The 16,409-nt window shown below is 39.8% G+C and overlaps 2 protein-coding genes across 2 annotated transcripts; both read right to left on the bottom strand.

Moving 5' to 3' along the window:
- Window positions 1-521: 521 nt before the first annotated feature.
- Window positions 522-4,635, bottom strand: LOC143884003 (cysteine-rich receptor-like protein kinase 10). The gene is made up of 7 exons (XM_077387350.1): window positions 3,621-4,635; window positions 3,035-3,157; window positions 2,769-2,884; window positions 2,439-2,649; window positions 1,600-1,837; window positions 1,273-1,423; window positions 522-1,018 (listed from the first exon to the last, which is right to left on the bottom strand). Exons 1-7 carry the CDS (start codon window positions 4,510-4,512, stop codon window positions 683-685), a joined length of 2,067 nt encoding a protein of 688 aa, XP_077243465.1. The 5' UTR covers window positions 4,513-4,635; the 3' UTR covers window positions 522-682.
- Window positions 4,636-8,413: 3,778 nt separating this feature from the next.
- LOC143884004 (cysteine-rich receptor-like protein kinase 10) lies at window positions 8,414-15,782 on the bottom strand. The gene is made up of 7 exons (XM_077387351.1): window positions 15,324-15,782; window positions 13,014-13,133; window positions 12,735-12,928; window positions 10,832-11,042; window positions 10,510-10,747; window positions 9,137-9,287; window positions 8,414-9,031 (listed from the first exon to the last, which is right to left on the bottom strand). The coding sequence occupies exons 1-7, from the start codon at window positions 15,745-15,747 to the stop codon at window positions 8,723-8,725; spliced, it is 1,647 nt and encodes a 548-aa protein (XP_077243466.1). The 5' UTR covers window positions 15,748-15,782; the 3' UTR covers window positions 8,414-8,722.
- Window positions 15,783-16,409: the final 627 nt, after the last annotated feature.

Below are 16,409 nucleotides of genomic sequence, written 5' to 3' on the forward strand. Positions count from 1 at the left end.
GCAACCACCTAGCACTCCATGAAAGGACCAAACATATTGAATTGCACCACCATTTTGTTCACGAAAAGATTCAGAAAGGCTTCTTCATCCAAGATGTATTTCTTTATCCAACCAATGTGTTGGTCTTTTCACTAATCCTTTAGGCAAAGAGGCCTGTCAGAGTACGGTTCACAAGTTGGGTATGTCAAATCTACACACTCCACCTCGACTGGGAGCATTAGAGATAGATGCCATTTGTTAGATTATCTTCCCCTTTAGTTTAGTCATGTAACTGTTTTGTATACACCATTTACTCTCCCAATCAAGGAATGTGATTGGAGGATATAGATTCTTCACCTTACGTATATTCTCGTTCAATATCAATACAAATACACTTTCCCAAAATGTTATCTTCACAGAATGAGAGGGGAGAAAAAAGAGAAGGGGGGAGAATGAGAGTACCAACAAGGAGTCGAATGAAGAGAGTGCCGACAAGAGAGTGTTTATCCCTGTTAGAAAAGTTTGAAAGAAACAAAGAAGTGCCAATACCAAAACAAAAGAGTGTGAACATCATTATTATACATTCAAATATCTACTCACAGCAAAATGAGGTGGAATACAAATAGACAGTTTTCTTTTATCATAATAGTTCAGCAATTCCGCGCATATACTTGCTCTCATTCAAGTACACTCTCTAATGACACTAACGAGGCTCTAATTCAGTGATTGACATTTCATTGGCAGAGAAAGGTGTTTGCTTACCTAGAGACTGCTCAGAATCGGTTGCTCGAGAATCATTCATGTACAAATCCATTCTGCTAGGCACAAAAAATGCAGGTGCTGATGGTGCTGAGAGTGTTACAGAGAAACTGTTCAGTATCATAACGACTGACGACATGGCTGGTCTATCTGCTGCATCTTCTTGTACACATAATAACCCAATGTGGATGCATCTCATTGCTTCGCTTACGGGACAAGATTCCCTCACTGATGAATCAATCATCTCCAAAATTGTTCCACCATTCCAGTTTCTCCATGCCTGTAGAAATTCATACTTGTCAACATCTGAATTTAGACACTGTTCTTGAAGGGGTTTAATCAGATTGATTTTTGAGAATTCAGGTTGGGGTTCGGGTTGTTTCCAATTCATTTCTTTAGCAAAAGCTCAACCCGACCCGACCCAAGTTGCATTCGCAAAACTTTGGGTGAAGAAGGACTAGTATTCTAGTGGTTAGAACAGAATTCACCACATTTCAGTCAAACATGAAAAGATAAAAAAAAAGTCATACTTACATAGCTTGGAAGGTCCTCGGCACGATCTGATTCATAGAAATTACTGTTCTTCTGACCGCTGACAATCTCTAGAAGTAAAACACCAAAGCTAAACACATCTGATTTAACTGAAAAAAGTCCATGCATTGCATACTCTGGGGACATGTATCCACTGCAAGTTGTCATCAATAAAAGATCTTTTTCAATTATGCTGATATTTGTTTTAACTATATTTATATAAATAATTAGATTCCATTGTTAAATTTTGAGGAGATTTGAATTCCAGAACGTTAACTAAGTTCAGTAGATAAAGGAAGGAAACATGAGATTCAAGGTCTAAAGGCTTACTATGTCCCAGCGATTCTGTTGGTATTTCCTTGAGTTTGGTCAACTCCAAAAATTCTTGCCATGCCGAAATCTGAAATTTTGGGATGCATCTCCCTGTCGAGCAAAACATTGCCAGCTTTGAGATCCCGATGAATAATCCTTAGTCGAGAATCTTCGTGAAGATAAAGAAGGCCTCGAGCAATCCCTTCTATGATTTTGTATCGCTTTTGCCAGTCCAGTTGTGCCTTTTTAGTTGGATCTGTACACACATCCAAACATGGGTCAAGTTGGGATCCAAATGAGTTTAGCAAGTAATTCATCACACATCCATACACAATAGTTACAAGGATATGATTACCACTATTACATGCTTCTGCTAAATGAAGAATTAGATTTTCAAAGGGTCATTGAAAGATTTTTTTAGAACACACTGAATTTTGCAAGTTAAACAATGCGAAAGAAGCACAACTCAACAAAAAATAGACATTCCCCAAAAAATCAGGGGTTACATTTTTGTCCGGTACCGTTTCACTTTGATAGTTAATCCAGAAGATCTATATGAAGAGGCGAAACATACAAAGAAGAAAATTCTGGCATACCCGACTGAAAAGGGAGATGTTAAATGCTAACTAGAAGGAAAACAGGGCAAAGTGATATTCCATATACCATGAGAGTTAGATATAATTCATGAAAGGACAATCATTCAAATATTTAAGCCCCTCTTGTTTTGAATTTTGAGAACCGATTGCGAGTCCAAAACTGAATATTGGAATGATTGTTGAGTCCAATAATCAGTTTTGGACTCGCAATTGGTTCCCAAAATCGAAGACAAACAGGGCATTAGAGAACTGGGGACAAACCAAATAGAAAATTGTCCAGGCTTTTGTTGGGAACGTATTCATAGACCAATAGCTTTTCCTCTCCTTCCACGCAGCAACCCAAGAGCCTAACAAGATTTCTGTGTTGGAGCTTAGCAACTAATGATACCTCATTCATGAACTCTTCTACACCTTGCCCTGAGTTTCTAGAGAGCCTCTTCACAGCTACTTCTAGCCCATCCGACATTCTACCCTGCAAATGTATAGAAAAGAAACCAAGAAATTTCTCTACTTCATTCCAAATTATTGAAAAACTATCGCTAAGAAGTCCAGTATTTGAATTGAAGTATCTTTAGCCAATTATGTTAATACCTTAAAAACAGCACCAAATCCACCTTGTCCAAGCTTATTTTCTTCAGAGAAGTTATTAGTGGCAGCTCTAATTGTAGCCAATGAAAATTGCAAGGACTCAATTGTTTCATCCCCATCTACATAGAGTAAAAAATAACAGATAATGGATTCAAGAGACTTTGTTAGAAAAAAGAAAATACCCATTTCTCTAATCATGCAAAAATGCAATGAATAACTCCTTTAAAAGTTAAGAGCTTGGTTTCAAGGATCAGGTCATGGTTATTTACCAGCAGTTGCTGCCTTTGTCTTCTTCCGTAGTACACAAACACAAATTGCAGCGAGGAGCACGGCTGCAACAACTAGTGGAACGACAATAGCAATAATGGTCCCAGATGAACTTCGCTTGCTTCCTAAATAAACAATATATACTTTCAATTTAAAGCTGATTTTACAGTGAAACACTATATAAAGAAGCAGTAAAAAAAGAACAACAAAGATCACCACAATTTGCTTAACTCTGCTAGAAGAAAAGGTTATTGCTGAAGAAGTTACAGAAGCTACAGAAGCTATGTGTGAAGTAGTGTAATCTCGTTGATAAGTGTGTGGAAAGAACAAGATTTATGATCGGATGGTTATGAGGAAATGGGTTCCTTATTTGGTTGATCAGAACCCTCTGTTTCTCATAAATAAAAAGAACCCTCTATTTGACAAGCCTTGTTATGGATACACTATAGCCTAAAAAATCAAATCAATCATCCAATCCAATTGTAAAATCAAATATTTAGTATTTCTTATTTTGAATATGAATGGTTAAAAACTATCTATAAGTGTAAGTGTAACGGAGTAGGAGGAGGAGCTGAAATTCTTACGTACCCCCGGTGGTATTGTTGGGTGGAGTAGGAGGAAGAGGTGGTGGAAGAGGAGCAGGTGCTGGTGCTACTTGTGTGGCCTCAACGAAAGGGTAAATCTCGTATATGAAATTACAGGTGGGCCCAATAACTCTCCCACCTTGCTTCCCACCGCAGCACCTTGGTATTTCAGAGACTGCACTTTGTAAGCATCCACTGCACTCATTTCCATATAAATCTGGGTCGCACTGCACAAGCGCGTATACTGTTTGAAGGCTTGTAGAGTTAAGTTGTCCAAACGCAAAATTACGGGGTGAAGAAGCTACCACTGCTCGAGAAATTAGATTATCCATCAAATTCCCCAACGTCTCATTAAACCGAGTTGGGTTCGAGACGTTCTGGTTATTCCACATATAAAACTGTGGGGAATTATCCGTGGGGGATATCCGTAGGTTGGAGTAGCGTAAATGACAGCCGTCGTAGAATATAACTGCAGATTTCCTGTATGGGCATAGTTGAATAATATCTTGACTTGCTGTGTCGACACAACTCCCGCACTCGGCGGGGGGAACATCGCCTCTGCAGCGGGCTCGAGCGTAGACTGTGTCAGGACTTTGCCCGATGGTGGCGTTGTAGAACCCGGTGCGGGTTGCGTTAGAGGAGAGAGTAGGGAGGAGAAGGTTGAGGTTAGTCTGGTATGTGCTATTAGAGGTGTAATTACCTGTATTCAAGCAAAATTGAAAGAGGGGTGCGGGCGTTGTGTGGGTTGGGAGCATGAAGAGAAGAGAAGAAAGTAAGAGCAATTGAAATATCTTTGAGCGGAGAAAACTGAACATTCTGAACATCTCCTTTTGGGGCTTCAAGAAACTATCTAGAGAAGAAGGGTACGGGGCTTTTGGGAGAAAATGATGAACCATGGTAGATGAACATTTGTTCCAAGCAGGTTTTAGCCGTCAGGCCAATGGACTTTTCTGAGCTTGACTCTGTAGTGGGGCCCTTGGGAACCCAGGTACTAACGTCATGTGACACAGAGATGAGGCAAGGAAGAGTAAATATCCCACCTCGTTGGTTATAAAATCTTTTCTTTGGGAGAGAAACAGAGATGAGATACTATAAACGGACGAATTGGGCCTACCAGTTGATCTCGGCATGATCGGTACCCTACATCTGAGAGCCTAATTAACTTGAAAATCACTCTAGATTTTGAGGTCATGTTCATCTCAATCCTTGATCATACCGATTAAGGGTGCAGATCATGTTAGTGTCATATGGGTCGGGCTCGGATCAGGGATTCTCAGGCTGAGGGTTCTCATAGTATCGCTAACAACACTATTTGACAGTCTATTTATGTGGCCAAGTCACAGCCACACGCTGTGGGGTTTTTAGTCAAGCCGCCCGATGAAGAGTATAGATGCATTGGAGAGGAAAATGAAAGAGGATAAGAGAGGAATTGCTTTGGTCAAATGGGAGGAGGTTTATGTCCCCATCAAGTTGGGTGGTTTGGGTATCAGGAGAATTAGATATTTTAATCATGCGCTCTTGGGTAAATGGTTATGGAGATTTGGGAATTAGCATGATCGTTGGTGGGTCAAAGTCATTGGTAGTAAGTATGGATGTGATATGGGGAGATGAGAATCCTTAGACTTGTTTGCAAAAAAATGGTTGTCGGTTTGGAGGGACATCTAAAAATGTCTTTTCTTTTCAAGTTAAAGGTTAGATTTAAAGTGTATAGGGGTGATAGAATATCATTCTGGCGGGATGTGTGGTGTGGGGATGTGTCCTTTAAGTGTAGATTTTCGAGATTATTCAATATGGCTTCAAATAGGGAGGCCTTTGTTAGCGATTGCTTTGAGTGGAATGAGAGTATTCTTGTGTGGAACCCTGGGTTTAGAAGATCATATTTTGAGTGGGAGGTGGAATTGGTCTCTAGCCTGCGGGCCCTTCTTGAGGGTTGTTACATTAAAAGGAATGGGGAGGATAAAAGGCTTTGGATTGAGGAACCTATAGTGACGGGACTAAAGTTGTCTATTCTCTCGTGAAAGAGAAAAACCTAAGATGGGATGATATTGAAATAGTAATTCCTAGGGATGGTCTACTCCAATCTCAGTTTTGTATGTGAACCAAGGTTGCCTTGGTCGGTGTAGGCCATATGACTCCGTTAGCCAGATTTGTTTAATAAATTGCCTCTCAACACATGATTAAAGAAAGGATTATCAATGGCCATATTCAATTGGAAATTCCACTCCTCTAATTGCTATTAGAATTGCCCAAAAAAAACTTCAGGATAATCTAGACAATCTAACCCACCAAGCGATCATCTTTATTTTTAATCAATTGCCTCTAAACAAATGATTAAAGAAAGGATGATCAATGGTCATATTCAATTGGAAATTCTACTGCTTTAATGCTTAGATTTGCCTAAAAGACTGCAGGATAATCTACAGAATGTGCTACCAGTCTCTTATATGATGTAGATGGCTAAAACAATTCAATACGAGGAATTGTGGTTTAGAGGCACTTTCCAAGAACAAGGGCCAATGGAATACGCTATATTTTTTTTTATAGGCAAGCTGAGGTTAGGAAGGACCCCTACCAGAAGATGGAATACGCTATTGTAGTAGCCGAAACGCCAGATTCACCTTTCTCTTTCTCTTCGTCTCCGCTCCTTTTTTTTTTCATTTGGTTACCATGCTCTCTGCTCTCCATTTTGTTCCTCCGGGGCATCGCAAACGGCTTTTTACTAATTAAATCAACAAGACAAAATCCGCCGTGGATGAAACGTGCAGATGGATTGTAGAGGAAAATGGAAGAGGTCATGGAAATGTAGTAAAGGCGACAGTTACTTGACTAAAGTTTGTCTATTCTTTTGTGAAAGAGAAAAAACAATAAGATCAGTTGGTATTTGAGAGAGTAATTCCTAGGACCAATCTCCATTTTATATCTGAACCAAGTAGCCTAGGTGTGTATAGCCGAATATTTGTCCGTTGGCCAGATTATAAAATTGCATCAGTCAGATGATCTTTATTGTTTAATCAATTGCCTCTAAACACTTGATTAAACAAAGGATGATCAATGGTAATATTCAATTGGAAATTCTACTACTCTAGTGCTTAGAGTTGCTGATCATAAAGATTGCAGGATAATCTAGACTATCTAACCCAACAGCAAATGATCATTATTGTTTAATCAATTGCCTCTAAACAAGTGATTAAACAAAGGATCATCAATGATCATATTCAGTTGGAAATTCTACTATAATGCTTAGAATTGCCCAAAAGTATACAGGATATTCTAAAGAGTGTACTACCGGAAAATACTACAGGATATTCTAAACCATCTTACATGATGCAGATGGTTTAGACAATTCAATTTGAGAAATTATGATTTTGGGCTTATTCTCATTATACCCAAAATTCTCTGGCCTTTCTCTTGCCCTGGAACCCAGACTTTAGAAAACTGTAAACCAGAAAATTATAGAGTGCAATTTGTGCGCGTGTGTGTGTGTTGGGGGGGGGGGGGGGGGGGGGGGGGGGGGGGGGGGGGGGGGGGGTGGGTGGTAACAACAATGGAGGATGTTCTTACAACCTAGGTGTGCAACACTTCGGGTTGAAATGGGTCGACCTAACCCAATCTGCCTCTAAAATATCTCTCGACTCTAATCCAACCCGTCCAACTTGTTTTTTGGCAAATCCGGTCGGATTGAGTCGGTTAGCAAGGGCAAAAAAAGATACCAAAAAAAGCATAACCCTAACCCAACCTAATGAGGAAATGCCAACCCAACCCGAGCAAAAATCGGATTGTACTTGTCAAGTTTGGGTTGGGCACGACCCAAGTTGCACCTTTATACAACGCAGGGTGGGACATGTTGATCTCTACTCTTCCATGGATTTAAATTTTGTCTAAAATTTCGGGTTTCGGTGGAGACTTAAACCGAAATCACACATTTCCGAAACATGATTTAGGGTTCTCTGCAGACAAAAGTTAAAACTGCAGTTTTTTTTTTTTTAATTCTAAATTTTACAAGGCCATTTGAGTCACCTCGTGATGTTTTACAAGATCAACGGTCTTGATCTCATATAAATGTCTCCATATGGGACCCATACAAAACGATTCTCTTTTTTCCAAAGACACTCTCATATCACCGATGTCCCTAACAGCTCTCCCTATCGCGCCTGTACGACAGAACATTAACTAATGATACTTTTTAAGTTAGACAAGTGGCAATATAATGACAGTTGTTTGGAATGATCTTGACACACGCGTGTCTCAATACCATTTTCCATTTTTCAAAAGCCAGCGAGCGAAGAAACGACCATTCGAACCCTTCCCATCCCATTTCATAAATTCGAAAATTCAAGGGAAAAAAGAAGATTTTTCCTTTCTTCATTTAGTAGTGTTGTGATTTATCAATTAAATTTCTTCATTCATATAAAATTCGATCTTTTAGATAAACACTTCAGAGCCCTAAATACAATACAATTTTATCCAATTTCTGATTTCTTAATGTAAAATTAGAAGAATAAAATTTAATTTAGAAGTATGGGTTATTAAGGAGAATAGAAATGCTTCATGGTGTGTGCAGCCTCATTTCAGCACAAGGAAGCATGCCACTTATTCCATAGTGGCTCCTACCTTTGATTGATCTAGATCACCCTTCTAATAGATCCTTTGTTGGATCTTACATGGCCAAAAGTCACCCCAGTCATACAATCCTAGCATCCAATTCCACATAGGTAGTATAAATCCCCTCATTAGGTGAAACATTTTCTTGTATCCAATGTTACTGTTTTTTTTTATGGGTAAGCTGGGGTTAGGCAGACCCCTACCAGATTGTACTAAGAGGACCAAAAGATATACAATAAGCAAGATCCAATGTTACTTAAACAAAAGAAAACAAAAAAAAATCATTAGTAATGACGAATGTAATGGGCGATTTGGGTGCAAGGAAAGTTTTTGCTGGATAAATATTTGTCCAATTTGGGTAAAGCTCACATGATGTGTGGAACACTAGATACTACAAAATCTATGTTCAATCAAACACAAAGTGTGTTACGATGTAACTCATGATTCAATTGTTATGATCTGACCCCATCCAAAGAGAAGGATCAACCCCATCGACCCACTCGCTCACCGAGCTTGGACACTAGAAACCGTAACCTCATTGGCAGAACAGATTTTAGTACTTTCGGAAGGTTGATGCCTTACAATGCTTCCTCTTCCCACTGAAAATGCAGGTTGTTTAGGTTGTGGAAGGCTTAGAGATTCACTTCCCAGCATGAGAACAACCGATGACATGGTAGGTCTGTCTGCTGCATCTTCCTGAACACAGAGCAGCCCGATATGGATGCATCTTAATGCTTCACTTATCGGACATGTGTCGATCAATGAGGGATCTATCAATTCTTGGCCATTGCATTTGACCCATAACCCCCATGCCTGTAATATTAACATTAGAGGAAGAGTTTTATTTTGCAAAAATGTTCTTCCTGAAATTAACTAAATCGATAAAGAGACTATAGTCATAGGATAAGGAATGTGTACATATGCAAGGAGGCTTTGAGCATGTCCAGTGAGATAGAAGCCGCTGTTCTTTTTCCCGCTTACAATCTCTAGAAGAAGAACTCCAAAGCTAAAAACGTCAGACTTTACAGAAAATAGACCTTCCATAGCATACTCAGGAGCCATGTAGCCACTGTCCGAAATCAAAATGAGGGGGCATTAAAATCGGAAGGATAACAAGATATAAGTACTCGCTGTACGGTTTTTTCAATACAAAGCACTAAAATTTCCAAAGCAAGTCGATATGTGAATTAAAGAATCAAATAGCAAGAGATCATTCAAACATTTTAACACAAAAGATTTACCTGGAAAACCCTCCTGGAAAAACCACGGGGAAAATCCGACGAAAAATCTCCACTAATTAAAATGTGTATACATTGCCTCTCCCATGTTTAAGCCCCAAATCTCAAGGAAATACAAGAAAGTAGAAGAATGCAAGGGTTACCTTTATAGGGACAACAACTCTTAATCTCTCACCGCAAATTCGCATTCCGATCTTCAAGGTGGAGAAATCAATCCTCACATGCAATATCCGTGCATCAAGAGGATTTAACGACGCGGTGAAAATCTTCAAGAAGAGTGGCCAAAAGGAATAGGTTTTGATCCCCGTTCAAAACCCGTAAAACACACAAGAAACCCTTGTTTTTCCTTTCTTCCCTCTTTCCCCTCTTCTTTTCACGATTTTTCACTTCTCACAGTCAATGCACGCATTTTTTTTCTCTCTCCTTTTGTTTCATTTTTCAAATGGGAAACTAATATCTCATTTTTCCTATTCTAAATAGGTTTCCAGAAGGATTTGTGTGTGGGTTTGGGGCCATGTGGTGTAGACTGTTAGACCCACACAACAATCCTAACATCATTCAACTGATACGGTAAAGGATTGTTCTTTACCCAATGACTCCTTGGCAGTCTATGTGCAAAATAAAACTATTGCCTTTGGTTCTAAGCTAGTATATGCTGTCTCTGAGTATTTTTAATCATTGAATAACTTTACTTAGAAGACAACATTTGAATGAGGTCGTCTAAACACTCTTGCTTCGGATATCTGTTTCACTGCCATTCAAAAAATGTGAATGGCTGATATTAACAACAACAAAAAAGCATGTCTGATGTCAGCCACACAAAATCCCTTTGCATTTTGCACAGTAAACTCCAAAGCAACGATGTATGATCATCTCAATTTTAATGGCTCCTAAATAAATTTTTACTATGATTAATTTCTGGTATATAATAACAGCTATTTTTAGCCTTTCTAATTGATTTGCTTGGGTAGTAAGTATTACGTATCCTTTCCATTTTTCATCTGAAAGCATTGGTCTTCTCACCCGCAAGCACTTTAAAAAAGAATAACTTACTATGTCCCGACGACTCTGTTTGTGTTAGCTTGATTTTGGTTTCCGAAAAAAATTCTGGCCATGCCAAAGTCTGATATCTTGGGGTTCATATCTTGGTCCAACAACACATTGCTGGCTTTGAGGTCTCTGTGAATAATTTTAAGTCGAGAGTCCTCATGCAGATAGAGAAGTCCCTGCGCTATTCCCCTAATAATGTCAAGCCGTCTCTTCCAGTTTAGTTCTCCATGCCTGGTCGGGTCTGTTAACGACAAAATTTAACCATTTGCTTTGTTAGATTACCTAATTGCTTAAAGATTGACTAGCGCAAGCAAATTCCACTCACCAAAGAGGAAGACATCAAGGCTAGTGTTGGGCATATATTCGTAGATAAGCAGCTTTTCTTCTTCCTGTATACAACAACACAAGAGCCTCACAAGATTCCTATGTTGAAGATTGGCGATTAGCATCACTTCATTCTTGAACTCCTCTAAACCCTGTCCGGAGTTCCTCGAAAGCCTCTTAACTGCTATTTCCTTTCCATCAGGTAGTATGCCCTGGAATAAGTTCCATGTCATAGTTTTCAATGAGAAAGCCTATCTGGAGTAGGACTACTACTAATGGATATATAATCAAATGTTGCAGGATCCTTGGTAATTTTATTGGAAGTAAGTATGGTTCAGATCATGGGCATTGGGACTCTGTTGATAATTTTAAACTCAAAGGTCTCACGGCTTGGAGGGACATCTTGAAGTTGAAGTCGTTATTTGCTCCTGGCGTCCGATTCAGAGTATATAGGGGGGATCGGATTCGGTTCTGGCAGGATCCTTGGTGTTCGGACGATCCTCTTCAAGTGATGTTTCCTGACTTATTCATCGTTTCATCTCAGAAAGAGGCCTGGGTGTCGGAATGTTTTGTAAGGGAACATGGGAAGGTGGCTTGGTCTCTTAAGTTTCGCAGAGACTTCTTTGTTAGGGAGTTAAACTCTTACAACGCCCTCCTCTCCTTATTGGATTCTTGCTTCATCAAGTCTTCGGGCGTAGATCGTCGGATTTGGATTTGGAATCCTTCGGGGATATTTTCAGTCAAATCTTTTTATAACCATCTGATCCCTTCTTCAGTGGAGCATGTGTCCTCCTCGTTTTGGAGACAATCTTGCCCTCTGAGAGTTGCTTTCTTTGGGTGGTCGGTTAGCTGGGGCCGCATTCAAACTATGGATTTTTTGAGGAAACGAGGAATGTGGTTGGTAGATCACTGTCCTCTATGTTTATCCGCTGGGGAATCCATTGACCACCTTTTCATACACTGTAAGGTTGCTCGCCATATTTGGGGTCTTATTTTTTCTCGTTTTGGAATCAGTTGGGTCCCCTCCAACTCTATGGCTGAATTCATTCAGAGTTGGGCCTGGACTCCTTGGAAAAGGAAAGGCAGAACGCTGTGGAAGATGTGTCTCCTGGCCTCATGGTGGTTCTTGTGGAAAGAGAGGAATGCTCGTATCTTTGAAGGGAAGGCTAGATCTCCCTATTGGATTTATATTCAGTTGATAGCTGCGGTCATATCCTGGGCTCGAAGCCTTCCTCTGTTTCGTTTTGTTTCAGCTTTCGACCTCTGGGAAGGATGGTCAATCATATGCTTGGAATCGGCTACCAAAGTGAAAATCCTCCCCTCCTGGATTCCTCCTCCTCCGGGATCCCTGAAACTTAACTTTGACGGATCGTCTATCGGCAATCCAGGAATGGCAGGAGTAGGGGGGTTATGTAGAAACCACAAAGGGGAAGTCCTCTGGGTCTACTCGGGACCTATCGGAGTGGCAGACTCAAACGAGGCAGAGGTCCGAGCCGTTCATAGCGGGCTTCTCTCGATGCCTCGTCTAGAGTGCGACAAAATTATCGTCGAAGGGGATTCCTTAAATGTTATTCGCTGGCTTTCGGGTAACGCTTCTCCCCCTTGGCGATTTTTGCCTCTCTTAGAGGAAATAGAGGACAGGGCTAAGGGCTCCTCAATAGTTTTTCGCCATGTCAGGAGATCAGCCAATGCGGAAGCAGACTCCCTTGCCAAGAAAGGAGTCTTTCGGGCCGCGTTTGAGTGCTTTGACTATCTACCTCCTTGAATTATTGTACTGCTATCTTTGTATTATCTTTGTTCCTTCAGGACCACCTCGGTTCTGTTTTTACATATATATATATATATATAATCTGTTGCCCTTTTCAAAAAAAATAATCAAATGTTGCAAGTTAATTGGTTGTTACCTTGTAAACAGGGCCAAAACCTCCTTTCCCAAGCTTATTTGCATTTGAGAAGTTATCTGTAGCGGCTTTCAAAGTGCTGAAATCGATCAATGGCAATTCTTGAGTCTTTAAATCATTCTCACCAAGTGTATTTACCCGCGACAAATCTATGCCTGTGGGAGGCCCTAAATGAACAAGAATATTTTCCTTATTTCCTGTAAAGAATAGCAGCAAATGTAATATAAGTTTTGACTTTTAAAATGTTTCTCACAGCTACATTCGTGGTGTTTACCAATTTACCTTTATGCGGTCCCTTCCTTTGCCATAGATAGTAGTAGACACAGAAACCCAAGAGACCTACCCCTAGCAATCCTCCTATAGTACTGAAGATTACAAGTCTTGATGATTGCTTCCCTTTCCCTGCTTTTAGAATCAAACATTTTGCCAATACAAATGCAATTAATCGGCATAAACTGCATCATCTATTTTGTTTTTCGCATCAAGCAATTGAAGGAAACAAAGTGTGAGTGTCTAATATCTAATTTTTGCTGATTGGATGATTCTAGAAGACCAATAGCCTCCTGAATGTTTACAATTGCGTGCTTTTTATAAAGCAACAAGATTGTATTTTCGTATGAAATTCTGTCCCTTGTATATTCTTATGCTCTCTAACAATGCGAGTCCAAAGAGTCTCTGGATAGCTCGGCCAGCCAATGGCTCTAACTCCTTTTAAGGACAACATAAGGTTTTCATCATACAAGTGCATATCTACCTGTGTTTGGGTGAACTTATATGCTGGAATTAAAATTAGAAATCTATATAAAGTCTTGGTCATAGGCATTTTGGGTATTCAGAATTGAAAATTTTCACCTCTACGTCGAAGGTCTTTGATTGCTGACCATAGTTGTAGTCACACTATGTGATTAATCACATAAATCTTTTACAATGTTGGTTTTTTATTTCTGTTAAATTTCTTGCTTATGTTTCTATTGAACAATTTTAAGAAACTGTTTATTACATTACTGTGTTTTATTTGGCATTCAGCGAAACTGGTTGTTACATTGCTATGTGTTTTGTTTGGAATTCAAAGAAACTGGTTGTTACATTGCTGTGTGTTTTGTTTTGCATTAAAAAAAAAGTGGTTGTTGTATAGCATGTGCATGCCGGCCAGTGAATATTGGTCCACAAGCTGAATTTCGTTAGATGTATACACATAAGCACATAAATGCACATGAATGTTTATAGATGCCAGTAAGTGATCTCAACATGAGTCACTTATAACTGACACAAGTGGAAAAGCTAAGTTGTTCCTCTTTCGAAGTGATATGCATAAGAACCCCTGTTCCTCTCGATGCATGAGCCTCAAAGCATGTAATAGTTGAATATTGTGACTAACAGTGCTCAAATGGATTCAGTTAGTATACAAGATTCTTCAATCGATGTTTTAACTTCCCAATCTGAATTTCTTTTGGTTATCCATTTAGTATAATTATCACTTTATTTACATGCGCAAGTTCGATTTTTTGATCTTTATAGAGATTTAGTTTCCAGGATGGAAGGGTTGTGATTTTTATAATTTCCTTAGTAGTATGATTGCATTGCTTTTCTTCTATCCTTTAATTTGGGCATTGCGAATTTCTTATTGTTCTTGTTGTGTGATGTTTTGATGATTCTTTAGTTCTCTTGTAGCAATTTATAAGTACTTTGATAGCATTTTACCTTTTATTTTATGACTTCATTAGTAGTATGATTGCATTTTACCTTCTCTTATTGTTCTTATTGTTATGCTTCCGCGCATGTGCTGAAAACCCTCATTTTTCATCATATGGGTACTCAAGGTTTTATGCGGTCATTCTTCGAGGAGAAGACCAATGTGATGATGAGGATGAAAGCTCCGAGGAGGTAGATGGTGCCGTTATTTCTTTCAAGTTTTCTAATGAAATAGGTTGTTTTCCTAAATACTACATTGTAGTTATGTGCATAGGAATGTAATTAAACAGGTTGTGAATGTAAACAGGAAGCTTTATATTCTGTGTAAAACAGGTTGTCATTGAATGTAAGCAGGATGTGATTGAAAGCAAGCAGGTTGTGCTTTATGTAGACTAGTGTATATTGTACCCAGTTTTTGAGATTTTTGAAAACTTAAATATATATATTTTTTGAAATTTCTATTTTCGCTGGCAGTCATGACCGTCAGTATTTTTTTTTAAATTATTAATTCATTTTCACCGGCGGTCGATGTAACTGAGTCCTTTGAATTCAAAGCTCGCACTTTAAATGTACATTTAGCAATTCCATCAGCTCTGTAGAGGGGGACCCGATCTTCGGTAAAAAGCCTATATACACTAGCGGTCATGTTTGTCCACAGGTAAAACCTTGGGGATGCCTCATTTAGCAGCGGATTGTTGACCGCGCCTAATCCGCCGGTGTAAGTTTCATTAGCAGATGACGTGATTTTTACTGGCAGTCTGGTAAAAAGCTTTTTTGTGGTGATTCGTTAAAAATGGACTAATAATGCTATCAGTTATGCTGTCATGAAAGATTTAGAGATCCACGAGTAAATAACTTTAAGTTTATGCTAAATTAATGGAGATAAATTCAAGAACTTACCCTGCCTAGTTGTGTTAGTTGATGATGGAAGGTGAAGAGGAGGAGCAAGAAAAGGAGTGGGTGCTGCTGATCCAAGTGAGTCTGCATAGAAACGGTACGTCTCGTACCTACAGTTACAACTCGGCCCAAGGATTCTTCCACCCTTCCTTGCTTCGAGCCATATTGGCATTTCAGAGATTATACGGTGGAGGCATGAACTGCAGTTAATCTCAGTCAAATCTTGGGCGCACTGTACGAGGCAATACATACTTTGAGACTCTGTAAACATGATTTCTCTAGTGGCAAACATGTGGTCAGAAGAGTAGGCTGCTTGGGAAGCAAGACCAGTCATTGTACCTTCGATCAGCCGAGTAAACCGATCTGTTTCAGATATATTCCTTCTTTGAACTAGAGGGGTGGTCGAGATATTCTGTTGATTATACATATAAAACTCTGTTGGGGAATTATCAACCAAGGAGACTATGAAGGGACCGTGCGAACCAACCTTGAAGGGACCGTGCGAACCTTGACCCGCTTCAAAAATGTTTGAAGGGACCGTGCGAACCAACCTTGACCCGCTTCAAAAACCCTAGGAACCCTCCGAGAAGCTGTCCTCGTGTGCTGGTATGATTCAGTGAGTCCCGATGGTTTCTGCCGAGGAGTCTCCCCATGGGGAGACTCCTCTTCCTCTAGAATCCCTTCGTGTCTCTCCAACCAGATTTGCAGGCGCCACCTACCTGGTACCTCCTCCCCCTGTTATTGCATCAAAACCTGCGCCTCAACCACCCTCTCTGGGACGCAGCTATGCCGACGCAATGGCTAGGAACCTGTTCTTGCCGAAATCTTCGCTGGGGTTGTTAAAGCCATCCAAAACTGCCTCTGGTATTCCTGCCCTATTTCTCAGTGAAGAAGAAGTCAGAAAGGGGTCTGCTCCTTTCAAACTAGCTTTAGTTGCCAAATGTTCTTATGGGCGCCCTCCCCTATATGTGGTCAAGGAATCGATCAAACAAAAATTCCATATTTCTGTGGAACCAGTTGTTACAATCCTGGATCAAAGGCATTTATTGATCAGATTTGGCACGGAACGAGATTTCCTCTCGGTCTGGC

The sequence above is a fragment of the Tasmannia lanceolata genome, unplaced genomic scaffold (assembly GCF_043159265.1).
Source record: "Tasmannia lanceolata isolate RefF3 unplaced genomic scaffold, GAP_Taslan_0.1 ptg000008l, whole genome shotgun sequence".
Lineage (NCBI taxonomy): Eukaryota > Viridiplantae > Streptophyta > Magnoliopsida > Canellales > Winteraceae > Tasmannia > Tasmannia lanceolata.

Coding starts and splice junctions, on each gene's coding strand:
- LOC143884003 (XM_077387350.1), bottom strand. CDS start 4,512: ATGGTTCATCATTTTCTCCCAAAAGCCCCGTACCCTTCTTCTCTAGAT. Junction 3,158..3,620: donor ACCCAACAATACCACCGGGG/GTACGTAAGAAT, acceptor TTGTTTATTTAG/GAAGCAAGCGAAGTTCATCT. Junction 2,650..2,768: donor GATTTGGTGCTGTTTTTAAG/GTATTAACATAA, acceptor ATACATTTGCAG/GGTAGAATGTCGGATGGGCT.
- LOC143884004 (XM_077387351.1), bottom strand. CDS start 15,747: ATGTATAATCAACAGAATATCTCGACCACCCCTCTAGTTCAAAGAAGG. Junction 12,929..13,013: donor AAGGAAGGGACCGCATAAAG/GTAAATTGGTAA, acceptor TATTCTTTACAG/GAAATAAGGAAAATATTCTT. Junction 9,288..10,509: donor AACAGAGTCGTCGGGACATA/GTAAGTTATTCT, acceptor GATTTCGGACAG/TGGCTACATGGCTCCTGAGT.